Below are 27250 nucleotides of genomic sequence, written 5' to 3' on the forward strand. Positions count from 1 at the left end.
AGAATTCGGCTCTCTGCCCCAGCCCCCTCTCTCTGCCCCCCCCCCCCCCCTCACCCACCCACTCCTCATTCCACGTACCCCAAGATAGCTGCACCCGTTAACGAGCTGTTGGCCTTGAGCGCTCCCCGGCTCCTTAATGGGAGCTAATTACAGCGGCTAATAAAGTGCCTAATGACCTGTGATACCGCGGCTGCGGCAGGTCCCCGCGCCCTGCCATTTCAATCTCACACCTGGGTGGGATTACTGTCTCCCCCAGCCAGCTCGGGACACTACCAATTACCCACGGGCCATGCTCCACTGGGCCAGAGAGGAGAGGGCACCACTGGAGGTTGTGAGGGGTTCAAGTTTCGCTCCCTTTCGATAGAATACTGCTCCCAATAAGCGGGCCAGCGAGTTATCTACCACCGTCTCTCCCCACCGTACTTGTTTACCTTCCCTCTCCGTCAACCTTTCCTTCTCTCCACTCCAGTCTTCCCTCTTTCTATTTTGTTTTTTTTTAATCACTCTTTTGGTTATCTCTTGCTGTTTTCATTTTCAGACCCCAGGCTCATAATTCCTATTTGTGTTGTTGCTATGTTCTCATTTTGTTATCAGTGAGAATCGTCACATACACACACACACACACACACGTATTATATAATTATATAGCGCACAGCACACGTTGCCCTTCCTCGCACCTCCATGAGGCTTCTACTGATTGCTTGTTGCTGTCACTATCGCGCTGGTGCTCAGAGAGTGGAAAAAACAATTCAGCCTCCCCCCCTCCACCCCACACGCCCACCCCCACTCTCCCCCTCTCTCCCTCTCTCTCTCTTTCTCTCTCCCACCCTCCTTCTTCTCCCTGTCTCTCTTTCCCTCGCTCCGCACAGAAGGCATCTCCCACGTCCGCTCGCACGCGCACACTCTGGGCACTCGTGATGAGAGCAGCAGAGGTGCGCTGGCGCCGGCTCTGAGCACCTGCGGGAGGCGTCCGGTGGGCACCTGCGGCGCGGGCGCGCCCGCTGATCAGGGAGGAGCGAGTTCGCCGTTCAGCGAGCAGGTAAGGAGCCTTCCGCTCGGCCAGATTTAGCACACAAACGCACGCGAGCGAGAGCCCAGTAGAGTGGCAGGTAGATCACAAGACTCCTGGGCTCTTGGAGCTGGGGGGTCAGCTGACCTCCGCACAGATCCCTCACTCCGTTACACATGAGAGCGGTGGAGCTGTTAATCAGCTCGGGCTGAAGGCACTTCGGCGTTAACAGTGATCTACTTATCGAGGACTTCACAAGCGTATCTTTCTGCATGCACAGTAGGCTGAAAATATTTTCTCAATAACCTCTCAGTCTGAAATATGGTTTGATTTATTATGCATAGCCACTGCATGGTTTGACATTTGGCATGATTATATGTGCATGACAATTATAGTGATCTCCGGGGAAGAAAGTGACAAAGCATCTATGATTGCAGGTAATGGTAACATTATTTTTCTGACTCGTTTATATGAACAGACACCTTCGGGTTGGTTATCTTGCAAGGGTCCACCAATTTTCCTGTCTTGTTGATAGTGTTGATGGAACAAGGCCGGTACGCACTGCTTAATCTACTGATTTGGAGGCACGGGAGAGTAATCCAATTTGCTTCCGACTGTGTTGTGGATTTAGTGAAGTACCATCCACCTGACTCTTACATCTAATCCCTAAAGTGACAAATAGAGCGAGAGATCCATTTCATCAACACTATCAAAATATTTTATTTTCCACTCTAGGGACTCCATGAATGCTAAATAAATAAAAACATTTCGCTCTGGCACGTGACCCTGTTCTGAAAAGATAACTTGGTTAAAATGGAAGCGTTACGGTAAAGCAATGCAAACTACAGGGAAACATGCTCTTCAGCCATCTGTTTGTGCTCTCCTCTCCCAGTTGATGGAAGTTGACACAGATTTGGACATTGCAGATGCTCTTTACAGTCATTTCTGTGATAAACTGTGTTTCAGGAGACTACCTCATGATTTCTGTTTCATAGATAATGTTTTTTCACTGTATCTGCACATTTTTCACTGGTGAAAATGGGAAAAAAGCATTTAAATGAAATATCAGCCTGCCATTGCACTGTTGTGGATTTTGAAGTTGAAGAAATCTCTCTCTGTGTCTCTCACTCACTTTCTGTCTCTCCTTCCCCCTCTGTCTCTGTCTCTCTCTCCCTGTATGTTTTTGTGTGATTTAAGACTGTACGTTTTGAAGCCCAAACATATTGTTAAGGTGGGCTTTCTCAGGGAGGTGTGCGAGCATGTGTCACTAGACTGACCAATTGGATTGAGTGATGAGAGGGAGCAGTGTGGCAGGCCATGTCTCAGTGGCAGACTGACACCCTCCCCTCCCCCCCCCACTGCCCCCTTTTTGGACACATACATCCATCACGCTGCTGCCAGATGTGTGTTCATGCGTATTCATCAGGTCAGACTAATGAGAGACATTAATGGCCTGTGGCACACAGCAAAGATTTATAATCCTGTATCTCTGTAATCACCAGGGTTCAACAGGCCAATAGGGATGGAACAGGTCCAAATTTTTGTGGTGACAGTTATAAAATGGACTCCTCTATAAACAAATAAATACAAATAAAATGTTTTTTTTATGAGTGGGTCTAACATGTTCATTGAACAGACTTGCTTGGTTACATCTTACATCTATATATGTCAAACTATCTGTGGCATATATATATTATTTATATATTTGTGGTTCTTAAATTCTTATAACCCCAGACACTAGACACAAAATAATAATAATTTCACACCAACTGAGGGGAAGTGGGGTTAAAGAAGGACTGACCTACTGTCCATAGGAGTGAGAACAGCCCTTGCTCTCTATCCTTTAACTAAATCCATTTAACTTGTTTAATCCTGGCAGAAATCAGGATCCCTGCAGCATTGCTGTTATATATACTGTGTACTTCCATCACCTATTTTCTTTTTGGGAAAAGTATGTAATAGGGCACACAAACATGATTTTCACCCACTAATATTTCCGAGCCAGCAGTAATCGTAACAGCACGTACCTACAGTCCACGCAAATTGAATTGCTGACCACCGATGTAGCGCAATCACATGATTCCTGATTAAATGCTGGCTGTAATTCATACACCAGCATTAAATAAAAAAGAAAACAGTAAATTACTGGCTATTAGCATCACCGTAATTTACTGTTCACCTATTCACAGTAATTTTCTGTAGCATATTCACAGTAAATTACAATTAAATGACAACTATATACCGTGATTGGATTACTGTGATATAGCTGTATGCTACTGTAGTATTACAGAAAATATGCTGTTTCTAAATTACAGTAATCAACTGTACTTTCATGTATGAACTGTAAAAGTATTGCAACTCAGTATCCAGTAATTTACTGCAAAATGATTGTTAATATTGTTAAATACTGCAAATATGGCCATTTCATGCCATTTATTATAACATTAATATTTAATTGCATTTATATAGCCCTTTTCTCACACTTCAGTGATGAGGGGGAAACTCACTTCAACCACCACCAATGTGCATCACCCACCAGGGTGATGCATGGCCGCCATTTTGCAACAGAACATTCACCACACATCAACTGAAGTGGAGAGAGAGAGAGAATAGTTTTTTAGCCAGTTAAATCAGGGGATGATTACGAAGCAAGTTCAGAGAGCCAGGTTGGGAGGCCAGACAGGAGACCACACCAGCTTGGCTCCAGTGCTCCACCCACAAAATACATAATCAAAGTTTACTAACACCAAAATAGTCCATAATGCAGCTATAAAACCTCCAATGTAAACACAGTATACACTCCATGCATTAAATTATGTCTATTCTGACGTCCACTCAAAATCAACTAGTTTTCTCAGAAAAGTGCAAACTCTCCAGTTGAAGCCCACCCTCTGTGATTTTAACCCCTCTCTGGGTTGATGCCCAAGAAGCACATGTAAACAAAAGGCCAAGACAAAAGCTTTCTGTTTAAAACACATTTTTGGCATTGTTTCTGTAGGGCACATGCAATAATGCCTCTTTCCTTCAAACACGGAATACAACAAATAAAATTACTGAAAGCCAAGTGAATCTGATGCCATATTCATTTCATCACGCAACAACACACCCCAATAAACATGGCTCTTCAGAAGCATTTTTGTGGCAAAACGCGACACGTTGGCTAATAATTTCAGAATAAAATAACGCAAAACCACACAATGCCCGCTTCCCAAATAGTTTTACATTAGCGCTTTGATTGGATGTCGGTCGCTTACAAAGTCATAAATGGGAAGCAACTGTTAGTGAGATTGATCTGAACACTGAAATCAAACTTAATACAGCTCAATATTGACTGTATCTGCCTGGTAGCCGACTCCGAATTTGCCATCGCGGCCGGTTCACTGGCTTATCACAGCCGCCATATCCCATAATTTTGCGCGGTCCAGTTCAATTCAAAATTCACCGTGTTTTGCTGTAATATTGCTGTGGCCTGCATGTTACAGTAATATTACGATTACATTGTGAAATAATACGGTTAAATAAGGTAAAATACAGGTAAATCTGATTTCACAGTAAAATTCTGATTGCAATATTGGTGAAATTGTAGGTCTACTGTTAAAAATGGTAAAATCCAGGTAACCACTGATTTCAGAGAAAAATGCCAATTACAATATTTTACTGTTACACGTTAGTTAAATCCTCTAAAAGTCAGTTGATTTTTAACAGTGTATAGGCCAACATATTATGGCAGTAATGCGTGTTCACCCAAAGAAATATTACTCCTCATTAATTCCTATAGCTTGTTTGTATGTCCCGGGAAACAATGTCACCTCGAGTGGTGTACCTCCTGGAGGAAAAGGCCTACTTTATTTTAAAAAATGCGTTAACTATCACTTAACTTAAACTATGCATACAATAAATATAATCTCTTAAATATAAGCGTACGTGTTGCTGATACGGCCAACATTGTGGATCACGTCCTCTTATGTTTTTTTTTTTTTTTTCTTTCAATTTTCAATTTTCACGTTAAAATAATTCTGGTCTAGTGCAGTTGTCATTCCTCCTGCGGCTGTTTAACGTACACTTCAAAAAGTGTGGGAAACATTTTGACTAACAAAATCCTATATTTGATAGACTGTAATAAAATAGTTTTAACACGAGAGAGCGCGCAGCAGCAGTTTGATAAGAAAAGGCATTTCAAAAAGTTGAAACGCCTGTACCTAGCCCAAACGTAGGTTCGATTCCGCCGTATTTTGAGTTTTTTTTTAAATGAATAACTATTAACAACAAAAATAAATTGTGATTAATAATATAGCGTATGTACATATATATTAATGTTGTATAGTTATAACTACCTCTTTCAACCCATTGCTAATTTTGACCTCTCATCATAAACCTGACAGTTTTGGTTTCCTCTAAGAAGAGCCTCACGACGGGAACACAACAGTGAAGCTCTGTCCTGCAACTGTGCTCCTCGCACACAGCCTCCAGTCATAGCCGGGTACGAGATGAAACACTGCACCCGATGCGTTTAATTACACAGATTTGCAAATAGCCAACAATTTTACGCAATGTGCTATAAAATAGTTTTTATTCATGTAACATGCTTTCGATATTTTTAAAGAACCTTTCTTGGTGTGATTTTCAAATCTAGTTGTATTATAGGCTATCCAAATAGGTCTAAAGGTTGATAGGTAGACTAGGTACAAGTGATGTAGCTTGCGTTTCGCCCTCAGGCACCACACAAACACTAAACCTGCCCGTTTCCCCTCCATACAACTTTTCAGAGCGACAAGAATGGGTAAATCGGAAAGCCAAATGGACATTGTGGAGAAATCAACCAAGCCAGGTAAGCGGCGATGGAGCGTGACGGAGATCGGATTGTCCGTCCTCCTGCTGCTGGTGAGCTGCGCTTTGGCCGGACTCATCGTGCTTTATGCATCGGCTCTGAAGGGTAAGAGAACAAATCCTTTGAATTTCAGAGGTTTCAGGCTGCCACCCTAATCAAACGTTGGTTTAATAGTTGTACTTTCTACGCGTCTATTGTTTGAGGAAGCTTCTGACGTAAAATGCCGCTGACAGGTTATGAAATGTTGAACATCACAACAATTAACACCATCTTAGTGGTAAAATAAGTTTACATTTCCGACTGCTTTACCGCAGTGACCTATCCAAAAGCTTTTTAATACTAATGATCTTTGATGAAGAGACTACGACGCGAACATGCAAATCCAATTGATATTCTGACTATCACTGCTAATAACTGTGCATGTGAAAACGTTAAAAAATAAACGAAAGGACTGACTGTATTAGTTTGACTTTTTATCTTCATAAATCAGACACTGATATACAAATATAAGTATGCACAACATACAATGCACGATACAAATTTCACCACGGTTACGAGTTTATTTCATGTTAATGTAACATTTATTCGTTTCTATTACGCATTTACCTTTCAATTAATTGTTATAAAGTCAAGTAAATCTAATGTGAATTTAACGTGAAATTAATTATATAAAATGCGAAAACGCTAAGGAATTATAACTGTGTCCTGTTTCCTGAGAAGTGGTGACGCATACATTTGTTCTTATTCCAGTAAATGTTTGCTGCAAGTTGTAGGGTGCAGCCCCTTGCATTTTTAAATATGTGCTGTTAAACATTGGTCAGATGTGTAAAACAAGCTGACTCTATTGTATGTGGTATGAACCAAGTCAACATGAAAAAATTTCTTTTGAGTTTGAGACGTGTTGATAAATTAATAACCGCCTAAATAAGTAAGATGCCAATGGTGTTATGTCTGAGGGTCATCTCTTCTCATGTGTATAGCACCAAGCATGTGCTAATTTGCCTTTGACAAGGAAACATCAAGGCTAAGAGATTTAATTTTTTTAGCACCTGTAACAGAATAAGGAGTTTTCTGCTGTGGCACATGCTCCTATTTACTGTTGGACGGTTGGGTAATCGAGGTATCAGAGAAAAACATCTGCAGAGAAATTATTTCTGCCTGTCTTGGCGACACAGGGCACTGCTAGTCCCCTGCACTCAAGTGATTCCAACAGACCTAATCTGGACAACATGTTGATAACAGGCATTTCAGAGCTGCAGAGTGGACCACTGGCAGCACAGATGACCACTGGCTGCATTATAGCATTAGTTTCCCGAAGAATTCTTCATTTTATACTACAGAACATTTGAACGTTGTTTAGGAAACGCAACCCCAGGGGCCAACAGGAAGTCCTGCTCTTTTTTTTTTCCTTTTTCCCCTGCCCGTGCAGAGCGATCCAGCAGAACCGGAACCCCAAGGAATGCCGGAGCGATTGAAGGTGAATGTTGTGTGCCGGACTTCGCTGTTAGCGTACTGTGTACAAAGCGTAGTACTAATAAACACATTTTGCTGTAGCTGGGCCCAGGCATTATGAACTGAGGTGAAGATGGTTGTAAAGTTTGATATTGTTATTGTAGCACAGTGGGGGCACACAAACAGCCTGTTGCCTCGCTGGGGGTCACCTCAGTCTCTCCCCCCCCCTCACTCAAACCTCTCACCAGCACAGATCTCATCTACTGCCTCATCAGCAATGCAGTTAGAGCACAAGAAAACAATGGCATAGCTGACAGACCCAATTCCCATCACGCCTCGATACCCAGAAATGCCCCCTCTCGCTCTTGCCCACTGCCTGCTGTGTTCAAGGCTGTTCTGTACCGCACCGTCCGTCCATGTCCTTGTCAGATTGTCCGCCAGGTGGCGCAGTGTCACACCATAGTCTTTAAAGCTGTGATTCATAAAGCTGTAATCATAAAAAAACATGTAACCCTCCTCAGTCTATGCCCCCAAATTGATTTGACCAAAAACAAAATGGGAAGTCTGACATTCACAACTTTGATTTGCAGTGTAGAACCCCAGAGATACAAACCACAGAGTTATGAACTGACCCGTCAAATAAACAGGTTCTAATGAACCATTATATCAAGTTTTTGAAGTTCATTAGGACATTCCTTATAATAAAGACATTTTATTATTTCTTCAGCATAGAAGAGGGCCTTGTTTTTTTGGCGGGAACCTTTTCTGTTTTTCAGTTCATTAATTTTTGTTTAATATTTACATTTATTGCATGTTTTTTCTATTTGTTTAAGTTCATATAAAGGTAATAGAGATAGCATAAATGCCGCACATGTGTGTGCATATGTGCGTGCATGAGTGCATGTGTGTGTGTGTATGTGTTGTGCGTGTGAGTGCGTATGTCTGTGTGTATGTGCTGTGCATTTGTATGTGTGCTAGTACATAGAATTAAAGGCCTAATTCTGTGTCTTTGCCCCTTTCAGAGCCCCTGTATCGGCCCAACAGCAACGCTGTGTGCACTACACCTGGGTGTGTCACTGCGGGTGAGTGACAGAACACTGACTGCACTGAGCCTCTGAATCCTCCTGGCCCTCTTGGATATGAACCCTGCAGTCATCCAGGGTACCAGTTGTTTCAGTCATATGGGTTCCAGTTGTTTCAGTCATATGGGTTACCAGCTGTTTCAGAATCATATGGTGCTACTGGTTGTTTCAGAATCATAGGGGTTACGAGTTGTTTCAGAATCATGGGGGTTACTGGTTGTTCCAGCGTTTTTTCAGAACTTGTACATCACATTTTTCCCCTGCCCCTCGTTGTCATATAACACTGACACAGTGTAAGTAGTTTCTTAATTCCCTGTTTAAATGTATCCATAATTTCCGCTGTGCCTTCTCTTGTCTGACAGCTGCACGGCTGATCCAGAACATGGACTCAATGGTTGAGCCGTGCCAGAACTTTTACCAGTACGCCTGTGGAGGCTGGCTGGACCGGCACGTGATCCCAGAGACCAGCTCCCGCTACAGTGTCTTTGACATACTGAGAGATGAGCTGGAGATTATCCTGAAGGGTGAGGGGCTCCAGTGTGGGAGGAAGGAATTTTGGCTCCTGAGTAAATAGGCATAAGTGCTTATTTAGAAGAATAAAAAAAGGATAATATGTTAAAAAAATTGTGTTTTGTTTCACATTGACCCGTTTTGCTACTTGTTTCAAATTTTTTTTCTGTTAGGAGTTCTGGAGACCAAGAATGAGCAGGATAGGGAGGCCTTCTGCAAAGCGAAGACCCTGTACAACTCCTGTATGAATGAGAGTAAGTCACCCACGCCGCTAGCTGTGCTAAGAGAGACGTACCAATCAATCAGTAAAATGGCATTTACCTGAGCTATCTTCTGCAATTACATTTCAAAATTACTGGGCCGTATATGGGAAAAATGATTAATGACACAATAAAAAAAAATGTTAGGCTAACAGCCTCACCTCAAGTATGCAAAGGCCACCTGAGGGTGGATCAATTAAACATTGCTGAAGATTAAGTCACTGACAACAACGGGAAGACAGATTAGATCGAGCCTCAGACAAACGGCTCCTGTGCTGCCTGCTTCCGTGTTATGACTGCGGCGCCCCCTGTAGGTCTGATTGAGCAACGTGACTCTCAGCCCCTGATCGAGCTCATCGACACCGTTGGAGGTTGGCCCGTGGCATCGGAAGACTGGAACGGCACTGCTGCAGGTAGGGAACGTCCAGACTCGACTCCGTGAAGGAGGGCTACAGTACCGGGCCGAGCGAATGTAACTAAAATAAAATGGATCACCACGCCCTGGACAGCCGAAGTGGTGCTGCCTCCATAATTTGAGAGGTGGTAGGGCTAAATGAGAAGTGAGTTAATGGTCGATGATGAGCAATGTCATTACGAGCATGGTCTGTCAGATGTTCCGCCTCCGCATTGACGGCATCTCCCACCTTTCGGCACCAAACTAAGTATAACTGAATACAACTGCAATAGAATGTGATGGCTATTCACATAATGAAAGCCATAAAAATGTCCTGATGCTGACAGCTGCATGATCACTTTCTGCAGTGAGGCTGGTGCTTTGGCATGCAGCATTCGTCCTGGAGAGGCACAACGCAAGCTCTTCAAGTTTTTGTTTTTATTCAGCACTTAAATGATCAATTAAAAACAACGGACACAGTCAACTCATCTCACCCTGATATTTGGGTCTGAAATGGTTGTTCTGTTTAAGCTGAAAAGAAGCACTAGCAGACCCTGGGGCTCTCCAGGACCAGGGTTGCAGACCCCTGGGTGAGGGGTGAGCAGCCTTTTTGGACTAGACTGCTTCCCTGTTAGCTGGTAGCCTATGTACCCTGGCAATAACACCTAAACAATGACAATTGCATTTGCTTGAGTTTCTGTTAGCTTTGCTAATGCTGTTGCGCAAGGCAATTTTACTTCCCACTGTTTGCTCAATTAGTGGATGGCTGTATCCAAGGAAACATCAAGCACTTTGCATTTCAAGTTTATGTTCAACTACATCCAGCCATTTCAGTGCTAATCATCATGAGTTGGTACAGTGGCATGAGATGCATCACAGCATATTAGTTGTAATAATCCAGAAAAGTCTAATCGGCAACCGCTGTTATTAACAAGGTGCAATGTACGTGTAATGTAGCTCTAACTCAAATCGGCTGAGAGATGAAGCAAAGCTAATGTTCTGTCCATCAGAGCTGCCTGAATGAGGCAGTCAAATCAGTGGATAAAAAAGCACAAGTGCGCATCTCAAGGTCATCCTGTTCTAACAGGGAAGGAGTGGAGCATGGAGGATGCGCTGGCCACTCTCACCTCACGTTTCCACAAGAAAGTACTGCTGGACATTTTTGTCTGGACAGACGATCGCGATTCCAGCCACCACATAATCTACGTAAGGACACCTGCACTTTTTCTGCATTTTATTGAAGTCTGTGGTGGAGCACTGGTTCAGAGAAAAACTTGTTTTCAGGTGTGAGTGTTTCACATAAGTTATTTGTTTTTAAACATTTAGAGAAGCAAATCTTGGCTGTTTGAACATGCACCTCATTTTTGATTAGGATAATGCTGTTTTTGGAAATAACATCCTATATTATCCTGAAATGATTCTATGGAGCAGGAACGCTGTGAGTCTCTGTTGTTTGGACAGATTGACCAGCCGGGGCTGGGAATGCCTTCCAGGGACTATTATTTCAATGATGGGAACTACAAAAAGGTAGTTAATCCTCAGGTACACATCATAATGAGTGTGTCCACTGTCCTTTGTGATTCAATAGTATGATATGTCTCAATGACATTGAACTCTGTGTGTTTTATGTGCACTTGTTTGTGTGTGTGTGTGTGTGTGCATGTGTATTTGCTCTTGGTCCATGTGTTTGTGTTTTTATTTGGCCTGTGTGTGTGTGTGCGTGTGTGTGTATATATGTATGTATGTGTGTTTGCATGTGCATGTGTGTGTGTGCATGTGTGTGTGTATGTGTGCGTGTGTGTTTCCCTGATAGGTGCGGGAGGCATACTTGCAGTTCATGTTTTCCATTGTGCTCATGGCGCGTGAGGACCGGAATCTAACTAGGGACGAAGACCGCGTCTGGGAAGAAGTGATGCAAGTGATGCAGCTGGAAACTGACATCGCCAATGTGAGTGTGCGCTGCTGCAGACACTGTACTTTACAACACTGCACTGAGACTGCCCACTCCTGCGGATATTTCACTGTTACTCTCTGCAACACTGCACTGTGACTGGCCACTCCTGCGGATATTTCACTGTTACTCTCTGCAACACTGCACTGTGACTGGCCACCGCATGCATCCGCTGCACCTGTTTTCTGTCTCTTTCTAGTGCTGTAGACCACTGCAACTGTGTGCAGCAGCTGTCAGCTCTGACAGTGCAATGTGAATACTTGTTGAAGCCCCCATGATGACAGTCTGCTGTGATTGGCATTTGGAACTTTCCATTGCAATAATGTACTGTACCAGACACCCTTTGTGTGTGTGTGTGTGTTCAGAGGAACTGTCAGCTGTCGATCTTATCATACAGAGAGAAAGTGACTCAGTATCGAGAGCATGCTTTTCTAATTCCAGCCACAGCCGTGTTCATTGTATAGCGCGATTAATGTGTGTATTCCACAAACACCCATCACAGAAGATGATGGACACACTCAAGATGTTATCACAGACGGTTGCTAGGTGATGACTGAGATATGGCATGATGATATGGACAGCAGTCACCCCCCCCCCCCCCACTGTGTACAGGCCACATCTCCTGCTGAAGAGCGCCAGGACGTCACTCTGCTCTACAACAAGATGACCCTGAGTGAAGTACAGGAAGCCTTCTTCCTAAATGTGAGTGATCTCCCAGCATGCACTGCAGCATGCCTGAAACTGAGGTGAGGAGAGAGAGAGAGAGAGAGAGAGAGAGAGAGATACCCTGCCATCACAGGGGTGGCAGCTCAGTATGTCTCTGTCCCCCACAATTTAAGAGAAGGTTTGGGCTACACAATGTCTTATGTTGGTAAGGCATTTCTGTCTTAGGAATGAGACAGTGGGTTCTTAAATTTAGTTAAAATTCATAAATGTGGATTATGTGTTTATGGCAGAGGAGGGAGAGTTATTGTGTGTGTGTGTGCTGGTGGTGCTGGTCCTGTGTGTTTGTGTATGTGTGCATGTCTGTGTGTGTTTTCCTCATATTCTTTCTCGGGTGTTGTTAATTTGCATATTCAAATTGATAGGGGTTCAACTGGACGCAGTTTGTGAGAGGTGTGCTGTCCAGCGTGGCCATTGACCTCCACCCGCAAGAAGAAGTTGTTGTATACGGCGCCCCCTACCTGCAGAGGCTGGGTGATGTGCTCGCCAAGTACAACACCAGGTCAGATCCACATGGAGGCCTCAGCGAATAATGTTTTCGCCAAGCTGCTGTGTATGTGTGTATCTGCACAGCAAACAAATATGCAGCACAAATGAAAAATGTCCAGTTTTCCAAAGTGGATGAGAATGATTTACAATAGGAATATAATGGCTCATAAATCTAATCTCATTATTAATTGAGTTCATCATTGCTGTACCTAATTTTTTTAAATTAGGTACATTAGGTACAAGTACCTTGCTCAAGGGTGCAGCGACAGTGTCTTACCCAGGAAACAAATCTGTGACCTTTAGGTTACAAGACCAGTTCCTTATCCATTATACGACTAACGTAGTTCTTCTTACTGTCAACTTTGCCCCCTCTGATAGGACCCTGCAGAACTACGTGACCTGGCACCTGATTATTGACCGAGTCAGCAGTCTCAGCCGTCGCTTCAAAGAGGCCAGGGCTCATTACAGGAAGGTGAGGCAGGCAGTTGACTGCGGAGACGGTGTGGAACTCATCTTTCTTGTTTTTTTTCCCCCTATAACTTTATAGTGTAGCATGGTGTTTATCACCAGTATGTCGTAGAGGTGTAACAACTGTTCTTGTGGCCAGAAGGTTGTCTGAATCTTGCTTCTGAAGCTGCTGATGTGCTACCTCAACAACTTTAACTGCCTTTCCCTTCTTTTTCTGGATTAATGATTTTGGTACAAAATCAGAAAACTTTTTCAGAAAACATTTCACATCATTCAAGGATTAGCATTACTGCTGTGTTCTTGAGAATAGTTCATTTTGTTTCCATCAGGCAGATACCTCCTATCAGTTTTTTTCAGTGTTTTTTAAATATACAGTACATTGAAAGTTGTATAATGTTCTATGTGCTTTATACAGTGCATTGAAAGTTATATATGTTCTGCTGTATGTGCTTTATGTACCGTCAGAGCTCAAAACCCAAAACCTAATGAAGTTGGTTCAAAACTCCAAATGATAAAAAAAATGCTTATTAGAAAATGTAAAATGGGGGCAGTCCAGTTTTTTGGAGATAACAAGATTCGTAAATGGCTCTGAAAGTGTATGAAACTGGATTTGAAATACCGATATAGCTGTGAAATATTGTGTGCTTTTTGGTCAGGCACTGTATGGGACAACCGTGGAGGAGGCCCGTTGGCGGGACTGTGTTCGTTATGTGCAGAGCAGCATGGAGAATGCGGTGGGAGCTCTCTATGTCAGGGAAACCTTTGCTGGAGAGAGCAAGCGCATGGTGAGTAGCTCCCTATAAACACAAGACAGGCAGTCAATCAGGTACAGCAACCATGAGTAATTTAGTCTGTTAGACGGTTAGTTATGACTCCACAGTAATAGAACAAATGAAAAAATGATTTCCAGTCTCAAAAACCCCAAAAGAGGAGACATAGTAGTTCCCTCATCCTTTTATATATATATATATATATATATATATATATATATATATATATATATGTGTGTGTGTGTGTGTGTGTATGTGTGTATGTGTGGGACTGCACTGCTGCGATAGGGAGAGTGTATATAGAGGTTACACACTTATGCACTTATATCATTATATAAGTAAGTGTATATTCTATATTCTGACAGGTGAGCAATCTCATTAGTAAGATCCAAGAGGCCTATGTAGAGACTCTCGAGGAACTGAGCTGGATGGATGCCCAGTCTAAGGAGAAGGCCAAGGAGAAGGTCAGTGCTCTCACACAGATCAGCCTGCATATAGACCACCCTAACCTCTTCATTCAAGAGGCCCCATTTTTTTTTATGACATACATCTGTCCCCCTGGACATTCACTGAAACAATGAGTAATCTGTCACAAGCACCTTTGAGTACTGTGCCAGGGATCTGAAATAATATGTCCTTCATCTGAAAAAGATCCGCACCTCTGGGATAATGATATTGATAAAACACTTTCTCCCATGAACAAAATATATGCCAAAATGCAACATTTCGACATGTAAGGGATTACGTTTTCACTAAGTCAAGCAAAATGGTCACTACATTCCCTGGTAAGCCAAACCACGTGTTCATTTCATTCATTATTATCTATTGGCATAATCATTTCTGGATTGAAAGGTACTGCTTGAGTTTCAATCAACTTTTGTCCTTGACACTGACTAACAACTACATTTAAAATGAAATTTAATAAATTATTTAAAAAAAATTTCTTCACAAATGCAGTTTGGGACATTCTGCAATTGCTAAAACAAGCTTGTCAAACTGAGTTTGTGAAGAAATTGTATTTATTTTGTAAGTAATAGTTAAGGACAAATGTTGATTGAATATAGACCATAATCATTGGCCATTGATTGCTCATGGGAATGACATAAATGCACTGCTCAGCACATCCTGATCTCACCTGTATGCTGGGTCTCCCAGGTTATGGCCATAAGGGAGCAGATTGGCTACCCTGACCACATCCTGGAGGAGACCAACCTGAAACTGGACCAGGAGTACGCACACGTAAGACGCTTGCCCCTAATATGCGGGCCATTTCAAACTGGATTCTTATAATACAGTACCACTGCTTTGTTTGCGAGCATGCTCTTTTGGGGGGAAAAAACGGTGTTAAATCATTGTTGTTTTTTTTACCCTGTTATTCAAATAGAAGAAAAGGTTCTGCCTTGACAAACAACTTACTGGCTGATGTTTAAGTTTCATAATTCTACTTATGTTTCAGAGAGTGTAATAAATATTTGATTATGAAAGAGCTACAATATTGTATGCCTCCATGTGCTTTAAATGAAAAATCCAAATGGCTGTTTTAGTACAGTGTGAGAGATGTTATTAGTAATTTTTTCATGAATACATAATAATACACGTTAGCTAATAGCTACAGAACATAATAAGCAATGCAGGCAGATTTTTTGTTTTTAGTCATTAGCATTGGCTGATTCTGTTGACCTTTGCCAACACCTTTGTTGATTTCAGTCATTAGCATTGGCTGATTCTATTGACCTTTGCCAACACCTTTGCCAACTACCTCCCCTACCCCCCTGCAGCTGAACTTTAGTGAGGAGTACTACTTCGAGAACATTCTGCAGAACCTGCATGCGGGGGCCCAGAAGAGTTTGCGGAAGCTACGGGAGCGAGTCGACCCCGACCTGTGAGTAATACACGTTACTACAAACATATCCACTGACATGGCAGTGTAGTATAATGGGTAAGGAGTTGTGCTTCTAAACTAAAGGTCACAGGTTCAATTCCCAGATGGGGCACTGTCATTGTACCCTTGAGCAAGGTACTTAACCTGCATTGCTTCAGTATATATCCAGCTGTATAAATGGATTCAATGTAAAACGTTGTGTAAGTCGCTCTGAATAAGAGTGTCTGCTAAATGCCTGTAATGTAATTTCTTCCTTGCTTGTGTATTTGTTATTCTGTACAGCTCTGAGGAATCCCATTCTGTGACCTTACGAATCCCATGTCTGAATATACTGTATTTTTTAACTACTGAGTGTTTGAATTAACCTATTTTTTCTCCTGTTTGTCAAATCCTGCAGTAAAAGGAGTCCATCCATGCAATTTTTCTGCATTTATGTTGTTGCAGGTGGATTATTGGAGCTGCTGTCGTCAATGCTTTCTACTCTCCCAACAGGAACCAGATAGGTGAGGGAGATACCTGTAGTCACCATAGTAACCACAGTGCAGTGATGATCGCATCCATGTCTGTACTTTCCACTGTGTGTTTGCATGCATGTCCCAACCTGTCTGTCTTTCTGTTTCACTCCAGTCTTCCCTGCTGGTATCCTGCAGCCTCCTTTCTTCAGCAAACATCAGCCCCAGGCTCTGAACTTTGGGGGCATTGGGATGGTGATCGGGCACGAGATCACCCATGGCTTTGATGATAACGGTACAGAGACTGGTGTGCTGCCCAATATCACTGAAAACACAGTATTGCCAGTCCAAGATAACAAAACTGGAGGAAAAAAATTAAGTTAAATTATTAAGTCATCATTAATCACACAGCTCAAATGATTTTAACCCAGTTAAGCCTACCTCACTGCTTTTTCACTTCACTACCACAGGGAGGAATTTTGACAAAGACGGGAATATGTACAACTGGTGGAGCACCTATTCTGCTGAGCACTTCAAAGACCAATCACAGTGCATGGTCCACCAGTACGGCAACTTCACCTGGAAGCTGGCAGGAGAACAGAATGTAAGAGACAGACAAAAAAATATTTATTACTCACATAAATGGGCCACTCCAGATCCTCCTGGAATTTTTAAAAAAACACTGCTAAAGTAAATACGGCATGCTGTATGTGATAAATTGTGTCTGATACACGGTTTGTTTCTGTCTCATAGATTAAAAAAGGGAAGTATGGGTGACGCGTAGGTTGTGTTTGTCTCAGTGTTTGCATTGATGTATTATTACTCACCGTGATTTGCAGGTTAGCGGCATCAGCACTTTAGGGGAAAACATTGCAGATAACGGAGGAGTTCGGCAAGCGTACAAGGCGAGTAAAGAAACCATGGTAACAAAAAAGGATTTTCTGCGGATTATGTGTTTTAATGACTCTGATGGTTCAGCCCATCTGCAATATAGCCTATTCCGGTAATTATATGTTCCTGTTCTACCAATGAAAGGTGTCAGACTGCTGACTCAAGCTTGTGTGTGTGTGTGTGTGTGTGTGTTGAACAGGCATACCTAAAGTGGGTGGAGCGAGAGGGGGAGGAGCCTCATCTACCTGGACTGGACCTGAACCACAAACAGCTTTTCTTCCTCAACTTTGCCCAGGTCAGAGGTCAGAAGTCAGGGCAGGATGATGTAGAAAGTATGCATTTCTCTGATAATATTAAAGAGAACTATTTTGATGCAGCCTGGGCCGATCTATGTACTATATGGACAGCAGACATGCTGTGCCTAATTAAAAGTATTTACATTTTCTGGGTTAGTGGACGTGAGGTGTACACATGCACGCGCCTGTATATGTGTGTGTATGTGGGGTGAGCTGGGGGCACCATAGAGAAAAAGTCTTTGTTGGTTTGGCAGCTGATTTGGCACCTGACCCAGGCGCTAAAACCACGGGTCATATCAGATGTCTGGCTTGCATGCAGAAATGCACTACAACCAAACAATTAAATTGCAAAATGAGGACTCAACATAGCAAACAGTCAACTAAGGATTCATGCATAATACATTTGTGCTTTGCCTGGCATGAGCATTAAGCAAATTCAGGTGACGTTCAATGCCTTTGGCTTTTCTGAAGTGATTATAAATTTGATCTGCTCTTCAGAACCAGCAGCAGCGCATTAGACCCTCACTGGGCTGGGACAGCGTTCATTATGGTTTCTGTTTGTTAATATAACTTTAACAGAGGTTGGCTTTGACAGCCAGCGGTGAGAGTTCAGTGAATGGGATTACTTTCACTTATGAATAGTGCCGACCAACTGGAGTGTCTAAAATTTGAATGTGTGTCTGGATCTCTTGCATTTCCAGGTGTGGTGTGGCTCATATCGACCTGAATATGCTAGCCAGTCCATCAAGACAGACTCGCATAGCCCCCTGGAGTACAGGTAAGGTATTACAGCAGAAGTGAGAATCACCTTACATGGGAATGCCCACAATATAATAGAATATTATAGAATACAAGGTAACACTTGACTTGAAATATTGAGCATTAAGCCTGCATAATGCTTTGGTAATTGTGACTTTATGACCTGTCAATACCAGTGTGTTACGGCTTGCAACAGGCCTCATGTGTTAATGAAAAGTTCCATCACGAGAAGTTCCATCCATATCTGAAATATTCCCAAATCTTTCTTGTTTCTGTCCTCTCACAGAGTTATGGGCTCTCTACAAAACTTTGAGGAATTTTCAAAGGCGTTCCACTGCAAGAAAGGTACCCCAATGAACCCCAAGGTGAAATGTCGGGTATGGTAGCCGAGAGAGGGGGGGCACACCTACCTACACTGAGGTTATATCCTGATTGGAACTGGACTTGGCCCATACCTTGTGTCTCATCCACAGAACACAAAGATAGCCGGCCCCAGTGCATGCAGGGAAAGAAACAAAACAGAAAATAAGCAAACAAAAACACAAAAATTGCTTAATGTCAGTTTCCAATTCCTATGGAAAAAACAATTATAGGCATTGTTGCTCCTTCATAAAAGTTTTTTGCTTGTTTTAATATGTTTGAGTACATTTTGTAATATTCACACAATCAACACTACAAAGGATAATTTACAAGTTGTTAACAGAGCAATGGCTTTGATTGTCTTTTGATTGTATTTTCATGCCGAAAAAGCTATGCTGGCAAAAATAGAAAGAAAAAAAACCCTTTGCTTTACTTGAAACGGCCTTTAGAGTTTAGCTGAGAAAGAACTTCTGACTCTCAACGATGTTTATGCCAATAAGTTAATGAACAACGACATGTTCATGGCTTGCGAACCGATCAAATAAGAAATGAAACCGCTTGACTTTTATCATACTGAACTACACCTCTGAAGGTCACAGCATATTTTATTGGATTTGTGTAAGATTTTTTTAACTCACTGTTTGCTGGAATTACGTGAGGCACTGCTATTAAGTGAAGACAAATGACTTTAAGACTGTTGAAAGCTAGCTTTAATGTGTTTTATGTACAGTTTACATGATAAAATATAGGATGGCATCAAATGGTGTCACGATAAAAAAATGCCTTTTTAGAAGTATGCCAAGAAACTATAGTACTGTTATAAATGAATATATATTGTTACCAATACAAATATTTATGTCAGATAATATAATCTATAAGTAATATATTTACTCGTTTAGCGAAAATGCTATTTTTTTGGGTGTGGTTTGAATTTTATTGTTAATATACACCGATCAGCCACAAAATTAAAACCGCCTACCTAATATTTTGTAGGTCCCCCTTGTGCCGCCAAAACAGCTCTGACCCGTCAAGAGTTTTTAAAATCATGTGGAAATAATTCACCCTCTAACAATGTAATCCATTTATAATTTTTTATGTAATAAAAACCAATAATGTATTAAGTAGTAATAGTAGTAGTAGTGTACTTTATTGACCCCGGGGGGAATTTGCACTGTTGCAGCATCAAAGACAACAAAGTAACACAATCAGATACAAATTTACAGTAGATACAAAATATCAGATACAAATATACAGTCGATACAAATATATACAGAAATCCAAATATACCAGAGGACACCTTCAGAGGCGGCACAAGGGGGACCTACACAATATTGGGTAGGTGGTTTTAATGTTCTGGCTGATCGGTGCACAATCACACTTAGGGGGAAATTTTGTGACCTTTTAATGCTATTTCCCTAATCAGTTTCTATTTTTTTCTTCATGACAATTTACAATATCCTTCTGAAGATTTACACCATGGAGAAAAACAGTCTTATTTAGCTTCTCTCTTTAAGCCACATGTATTACTGGTCATATATGTATTTGTAAATTGAGAAGATTAACTGTAATGTCTATTTGTATACTTAATATGTAAACTCAGTTTGTGACTGATTGCCAAGGGCTTTTTGACATGGTATTTCCAGAGGCCACTGTATAATCTAATGTTGACAGGTAAATCACGTTTGTTTTTGGTGAGGTTCAATGGCTTTCTTGCACACAGGGATTTTTGTGTATTACTGTATTTCAGCTGTTTGTGTGTCTAAGCTATTATGTATTTCTGTTTCACTTTACCTCTGTCTCCCTACCCAGCTGGCAGTCAAACATTGGTTTAACTTGTTTTTTCTTCCTGATTTTTGGACAGATCATGAATCATTTTTAGACAAGTAATAGATAAATACAGGGAAATTATGCATATATCCAAGAAAGAAAAACCTCTGATTGGGTTTGTAACCATTAATATCACCTGTGAATGCTGAGAGGATTTATTTGGTAGCAAAGCAAGGATGTATTAATAATCCTACATATGAGTATAAACATATATATGAGTTTACAAGCTTGTTGCCATTAGCACCTGAAATTTTCTGATTGGTGGATGTGATCTGCTCTGCATTCTGTTATTCTGGCTGTTTATGACAACCCTGCAGCTGTCCTCCCTCATTTTGAGAAGCGCTCCACTGCTCCAACACTTCTGTCCCACACACCCACCCTCCCACCCCCCCTCCCATATACAGCCCCACCTGTCAATCTGCTATCCATACATCCGCCTGTGCATGAATAAATAAAACTGAAGCAGTCGCGCAACACAAAGGACTTAAGGGTTGAACTGTAAACGCACAATGATTGACAAGAACTGTATCTTCACCCCCCCCCCCGCCCCATTCAGATAATGCAGCCTTCAAGCCCCTTTTGTTTACAGCCAAATTCACAATGTTCACCGCCCATTGTGTTGATTTTGGAAGTGCTTAAAGTCAACATCCACAGGTTGTGTTTGGAAAGGTGAGCTGGATGGCCTCTTCACCTGCGCGTCAGGGTCTTGTGTGCCGTTGCTGGCATATGCGAGGCGTGGATCCCAGGGGAACGGGGGGGGGGGGGGGGGGGGGGCTAGATTGGGAGTGTAGCTGCGCCTCCTACGCAACACAGGCAGGAACAGTCTGCCCAGATGACAGCATAACAGAGCCTTTGCCACGGTAGGAAGGAAGCCTCCCGTTAAAAATAACGGCGGCAGTTTGTAAAAATACCACAGAAGCCACGTCCTGCGGCCCTTGTTTACTGAGCGCTGTCCCAGCTCTCGTTTGACACATACCTGAACCTCCTTCCTCAGTTTGCTCCTCGCTCATCTGGATGATATCCGCTATCTTCCAGATCACCAGTCTGATACACCTAGCTTCAGCACCCATAAGGACTTCCATAGGAATTACCTTACAGTATATCGTTTGAACCAGTAACTACTCTGTCACTGAAAGTAGAGCTGACATTCATAATGCACAATCAAACTCCATTTCTTTTTCCTTCGGCATCCAGATGAGTTTATGAGGCAGTTTTATGTTGTGCTATCTGCAACGAGCATTTCAGACCTGCTCCCGGCCTGCATGGTGGCTGCCCATAGGTGCACTGAGGGATTCACTTCTTTCACAGGTAGAAAATCAGTCACATTTCATATAATGAGAGGAAGATGCAGTGCTGCAAGCCCTTATAGATGGCTAGTCAATAAGCCCTTTGATCCTTTGAAAAAAGATAGAAAGAAATACAACTCCGTAATTATTTTTGAGGAAAACAAATTTAACCCCGGTTTCTTAACAGAAGCACCAATTTGACAGATGCATGGAACCAAAAAGTGTTCCTGCACAATTAGGAAACGCAAGCACACGAGGAAGAAAAAAGAAGTAACACTGGGCACTTTGATCCTGGTACCCCATTAATAATGGTAAACACCTAAGGGCAGGACTGCGTCTGAAAGGACAGTGGACAGTTCAACCCTCAAAACAAGCGGAGGGCCACAAATGAATTTTTCTTGTGCGCTATGCTGCCTGTTACTCTCAGAGCAGTTGTAAACAAGAGATCAGGACTTGTGCCGCTGTCAGTAGCCTGATGATACATCTTAACACCTATTTTTAATGAACTATTTGAGTGGAGGCTATTTTGCTTAGATTTTACTGGTAAAAATGTCCCCATTATAAAGCAGTATATCCTATGTTAAAACATGAAAGAAAAATATGTAAGGGAATAATATTTTGAATTGCTCAGCATAGGAATGCATCAGGAAATATATAATTTCATGAATTTCATTTATATAATGTGTTTCCATAACTTGTAAAATCTATTTCAACAACAACATTAAATGAAATTATATTTGCTCACAATTATTTAATTTTAGTTATATATGGAAACATCAGTAACTACAAATGTGAGTTTTGTAAAATAAATCTACATATTGAAAAAACAGTGTACATGTACATGAGAAGAAATGTATGAATATTTTTTTAAGGTGATTTAAAGAGGAAAGTTAGCAAAAGAATGGCTTGTTAGCATGCTGGTTTGGAGCAGGCCTGTGAGTTCAAACCATTTTAACAGAATAAACAGAAGGAAAAAGAATAGAGGTCAAACATGAAAAATGACAGAGTGACCAGAACAAATGCAGGGTTTGAAGAGCCGCACAGCAAATATATATTGATTAATAAGAATAGTTATTCTGCTAATTTTTTAAAAGCTTGGTGCAGTCACTGAGAACGCCTGGTTGCTATGGGCCTTGGAACAAGACTGTTATCTCTCATTACTGAGACTCCAGCTGATTGAATGTACTTGCATGCCCTGTCTCTCTCACGTTGCTCTTCGTCTCAATTTTCCTCTCTACCTGTGACAATGGCTTTTACTGTTAAGCGCATGTAAGGACACTGGACGTTTGTGCTTTCTCAGAGAATGCTCGGCATTCATTGCTGGGTAGAACATGAGGAGATCAGGAAAAGACAGGGAATGTTCTTTAGATTTTAACAGCTCGACTGACTAACGTGGGAATTGAAAGCTGAAACATAATCGGAAACCTGAACAGTGAACAGACAATGAAAAAAAAATCACGTGTTCTTTAAAAGATACACGATCACTGTAGACCAGTGATGCCGCAAAAAAAGTCTTGTTGCGTTCGAGCAAAAGGGTGAAGCCCCCTTCAAAACCTTGATAGCGTCTGTCCCTCGAGCTCTTGATAAACTGTACAGAACGGATGAATGTGAGTATCCTCTCGCGGCTGAAGCGCTTTATCTCCTGCGGGCAGACTGAGAGCTCTCTGTTGTTCTCTGTGATAATAGAAGAGGTGCCAGGGCTGCACTCTAATCAGAACACGATTGTGCACAAGTGGAACTCAGCACAGCCTGTTAAGCTTGCTGCTGGGGTGGGGGTCGGGGGGGGGGGTGGTATAAAAAAATTAGTAATCACAACGTTTCTACTAACAGAGACAAATAAAACACAAGTAAGACACATCATAGCCTGAAATTATTAAGTTAAAACCAAATTTATTCATTAATGTTTTTTTTTTCTTCTTCTGGTCTTCGCATTGCAAATGCAAATACGTAAATGTTTTGGTTGTTGATATGGGTTAAATTTGCTGTTTGGTGTTCAGATTACAGTATCCTGTTGCTCTCATCACTTTTATCATCACAGAACACTGGCTAGGAGGTCTGCCCATTGATTGTTTACAGATAAAGCAATGTGTATATTTTCATGATGTATTGTGATAATTATAAAATTATAATTAAATACTACCAGATTATGTTTTGTATTATTCCTGGTGAATTACAATTTGATGATGTGAGATGGCTTTGTCAAAGCAGTTTTAGCTTTTTTTTTTTTTACCACTGTGTATCTTGTGTTCTGCAATCAAAGGTATAAAAAGCTGTCTGTTTAAAGAACTGACTGTTATATATGTCGTTTGCCCATTGAAAAGTCTACAAAATAAAGTTATATAATTCAATTAAGCTGTAAAGAAGTGTTGTTGTCATAAAAATGGCTTATCTTCCTGTGTCTGCTTTAATGCACAAGCACACAAGAGCTTAAAAATGCAAACCCCAATTCTTTTCATTTGTTTTTCCATATTTTCATATGAACTGGAATGCCATATTGTTGACTGACCCTGCTGTAGACACTCCAAAAAAACAGAATAATTATACTTTTGGTGACTAATTATGAGGGGTTCATCAGCACAGAATGATATGACGCTGTTAAGGATGAGTGCAGAGGAAGCGGAACATGGATGCACAAACAAAGTCAAGATTGATGACAGAGTAAAACTATATTCTTCTGGTACATTATGTACTGATGGATTTAGCTGATTTTGTCTTTGGACCACAGATATTAATGGACAGAGGCATTGACGCAGGAACAGTTGATGATAAAACAACCGTTGAGCATAAAAATGAAAGAGAGAGGTAAGAAATTAGAGGGGGCTTGGGAGAGTGACCTAATATTTTCTCCATGCTCTATACAGTATATAATCATACTTTCGTTGTAAAAATGACCTTTTCAATGTGTAAGTCCTCCACAACCCACCCTATTGACCCACACAGTGGTGATGACAAATCTTTCCTGAAACAAAACCATGGATGGTGCAGTATTTTCTCCCCACCCAGAATCACTGATTCTGGCTGTGACTCTCCCTGTTGTCAAAGCATACAATATCTAGCCTGTGCTCACGGTGTCCACCTGCACAGACTGCACCGCTTGGGAACTGTGCCTTGGGACCGGCCTGTGTTTTGAAAATGTCACAGTGGAGCGGAGAACCATGGTGACAGACGTCCCCGTGTGCATCCTGACTGTGAGGGGAAAGCATCTCCAGATGCTCCTCAGACTGTCAGGTTCCTTTGGGTGTGGTACTCCCTTCAGAACTATATCTCAAATGAGTAAAAACCCATCCTGCTGCACCAGCATCAAACTCCTTAATGATCTTGAATTATATCTAAGCAAATATGCTTTAGAAATCATGGACGATCAGCAGGGAGGACTTATCACAAAATTTATTTCAGCTGGTCAGGTTGGTTAGACAGAAATTGAGGCAAAATTGACAGTACTGTGAAGAGGGTCATCTCTTTCCTATCATCGATACAGATTTATGCTTATTTCATACATTTATACAGAATTCAGAAGCACCGGACCTGCTGAGCATGAATTTTAAATCCCTGTGTACTGTGATCCAGAGCTACAGCTCCATAATTCAACGACCTGCGTGTGGTTTGAAAACATCAAAGTGAAGAGGAAAAACCACGGGGAAGAATGACCCACATGCCAGCTGTTTCCATAGCAAGGGCTCAGATACAGCCTGTACACCTCTCTATGTGTATGCATATGCATGTCCATGTGCCTGAGTGTGTGTGTGTGCATTTATCTGTGTCTATGCCTGTGTATATATGCATGCTTGTCCGCATGTGTCTGTACTCTGTGTGTGTATGTGTTTGTGTGTGTGTGTGTATGCATGTGTGTGTTGTGCGTGTGTGGGGTGTGGGAGTGTGTGTGTGCGTATGTGTGTTGTGCATGTGTGTGTGTATGTGGGAGCATGTGCGTATGTGTGTGTGTGTTTGTGCATGTGTTGGAGCGTCTGTGTGTGTGTGTGTGTGCACTGGAGTGGATCGGGAAGAAGGGAAGAAGGAGTCAGGTTTGACTGCCACGTGTCCCACCTGTCTGTCAGTGATCACAGCAGAGCTCCCAGTGAGAGCGTGCCGGCCACACTTTCTATTGGGGTCACCGTGACTCTGCTAATTACCTCTGATGTGCTTTCAGTCCTCGTTAATGACAAATCATGACAGATGCCCACCTGCTGTCTTCCCATAATAAGCCATTACTGCACTGGCAGTGATTGTAAAATCTCCCTCAGTCTGACCCCACACCAAGAGTGACCATGCGGCAACGAGTACTGCATTGGTTTAAAATAAATAAATCAAGCCTTGCTACTCTAAGGTCGTTGGTTAAATTCACAGGTAGCACTCAAGTTTTGGATACTTCAGTAAGGGACTTAACCTGAATTGCTTTAGTACATATCCTGCTGTTTAAACGAATTGTTGGTAAATAATAATAATATTAATAATAGTAACAAACCAAATTATAAACATTTTTTTTTATTTCTACCTACAATAACACAAAAAAGATGAGTTCTACCATTTCACGGTAGTCAGGGAAACTGATTTCTCTCTAGTTGCATTGAGTTCTCCCTGTTTCTTCTGCCTCTTGATCTTGCTGGTCTTCTCCCGTTAACATCACTTCCCATCCGCTGGAACCTTCTGAGTGTGTACTGAATACTGCACCTTAAAGTTTTAAGCTTCTTTGCGATTTCTCACTGGGAATAACTTTCTCGCCACAATGTTTACTTGGCCCTGCACATCTAAGCCTAACTCACCAATCAGTATTACCAATCTTATACTTGAAGTGTTTATCATGAGTGTTTTGAGAATAGTCATATTGCCTTCTTGGAACTCAATATGTATATAGCCTTGCATTTTTAATGCAAAGTCAGGGTAAGAGCCCTAGCAAGGTTTATTTTGAAGAGTTACCAGGATGGCCATGGGGAAGTATACAAGTTGCATAAAAGCAGCTTGATTTGTTGGATATCTCTTTGGTTGTTTGGGAAAGCATTGAATCTTTGTATTATGCAAGTGCCATAATCCTTTGCATTATGGCTCTGCTCACAACAGACTGATACAGGCCAAAGCAGTCACTGCTGCAGCGTTTCCACAGCCATTTGTGTTGCTCGCTGTTATTTCCTATAATTACTTTAATTGGTGCTGTAAGAGTTGAATTTCCTGTAGTGGGTGGCAAAATTTAATCTCTGACAAGGTTCATCACAAAGTACCTTCAATGATCAAGATGGCAGGCTATCCTATTTTTAACTCAACAGGGATAATGAAAGGTGCAAGCTCACTGTATCTGGGTACGTCAACAATCCAGGCAAGTCTCCAAAAAGACTGCTTAAGGACACTGTAAACATGTTTCAAGAATATTGCTATATATAAAAAAATGTATTATTATCATTATTACTATTATTATTACTATTATTATTATTATCAGGCTATTATTATTATGATCAAACTCTGCATTGTTTAGTAACAATAGCAATAACTCTTCTTTTAGAAAAATATGCTTGTAGAGGAGTAGGAGTAAAATGGCACCATTCTTAGAATTTTCCCACACCTGAGCGTAA

General features: G+C 41.6%; 1 protein-coding gene across 1 annotated transcript; it reads left to right on the forward strand.

Annotated features, from left to right (window-relative positions):
• Positions 1 to 833: 833 nt before the first annotated feature.
• mmel1 (membrane metallo-endopeptidase-like 1) lies at positions 834 to 24037 on the forward strand. The gene is made up of 25 exons (XM_064297921.1): positions 834 to 1039; positions 5392 to 5489; positions 5776 to 5942; positions 7267 to 7314; positions 8312 to 8371; positions 8734 to 8895; positions 9055 to 9135; positions 9456 to 9554; positions 10623 to 10741; positions 10997 to 11062; positions 11349 to 11483; positions 12099 to 12188; positions 12575 to 12711; positions 13077 to 13170; positions 13823 to 13951; positions 14302 to 14400; positions 15092 to 15175; positions 15715 to 15818; positions 16263 to 16321; positions 16446 to 16565; positions 16741 to 16874; positions 17110 to 17175; positions 17361 to 17456; positions 18159 to 18235; positions 18503 to 24037. The coding sequence occupies exons 3-25, from the start codon at positions 5786 to 5788 to the stop codon at positions 18600 to 18602; spliced, it is 2316 nt and encodes a 771-aa protein (XP_064153991.1). The 5' UTR covers positions 834 to 1039; positions 5392 to 5489; positions 5776 to 5785; the 3' UTR covers positions 18603 to 24037.
• Positions 24038 to 27250: the final 3213 nt, after the last annotated feature.

The sequence above is a fragment of the Anguilla rostrata genome, chromosome 11, assembly GCF_018555375.3.
Source record: "Anguilla rostrata isolate EN2019 chromosome 11, ASM1855537v3, whole genome shotgun sequence".
Lineage (NCBI taxonomy): Eukaryota > Metazoa > Chordata > Actinopteri > Anguilliformes > Anguillidae > Anguilla > Anguilla rostrata.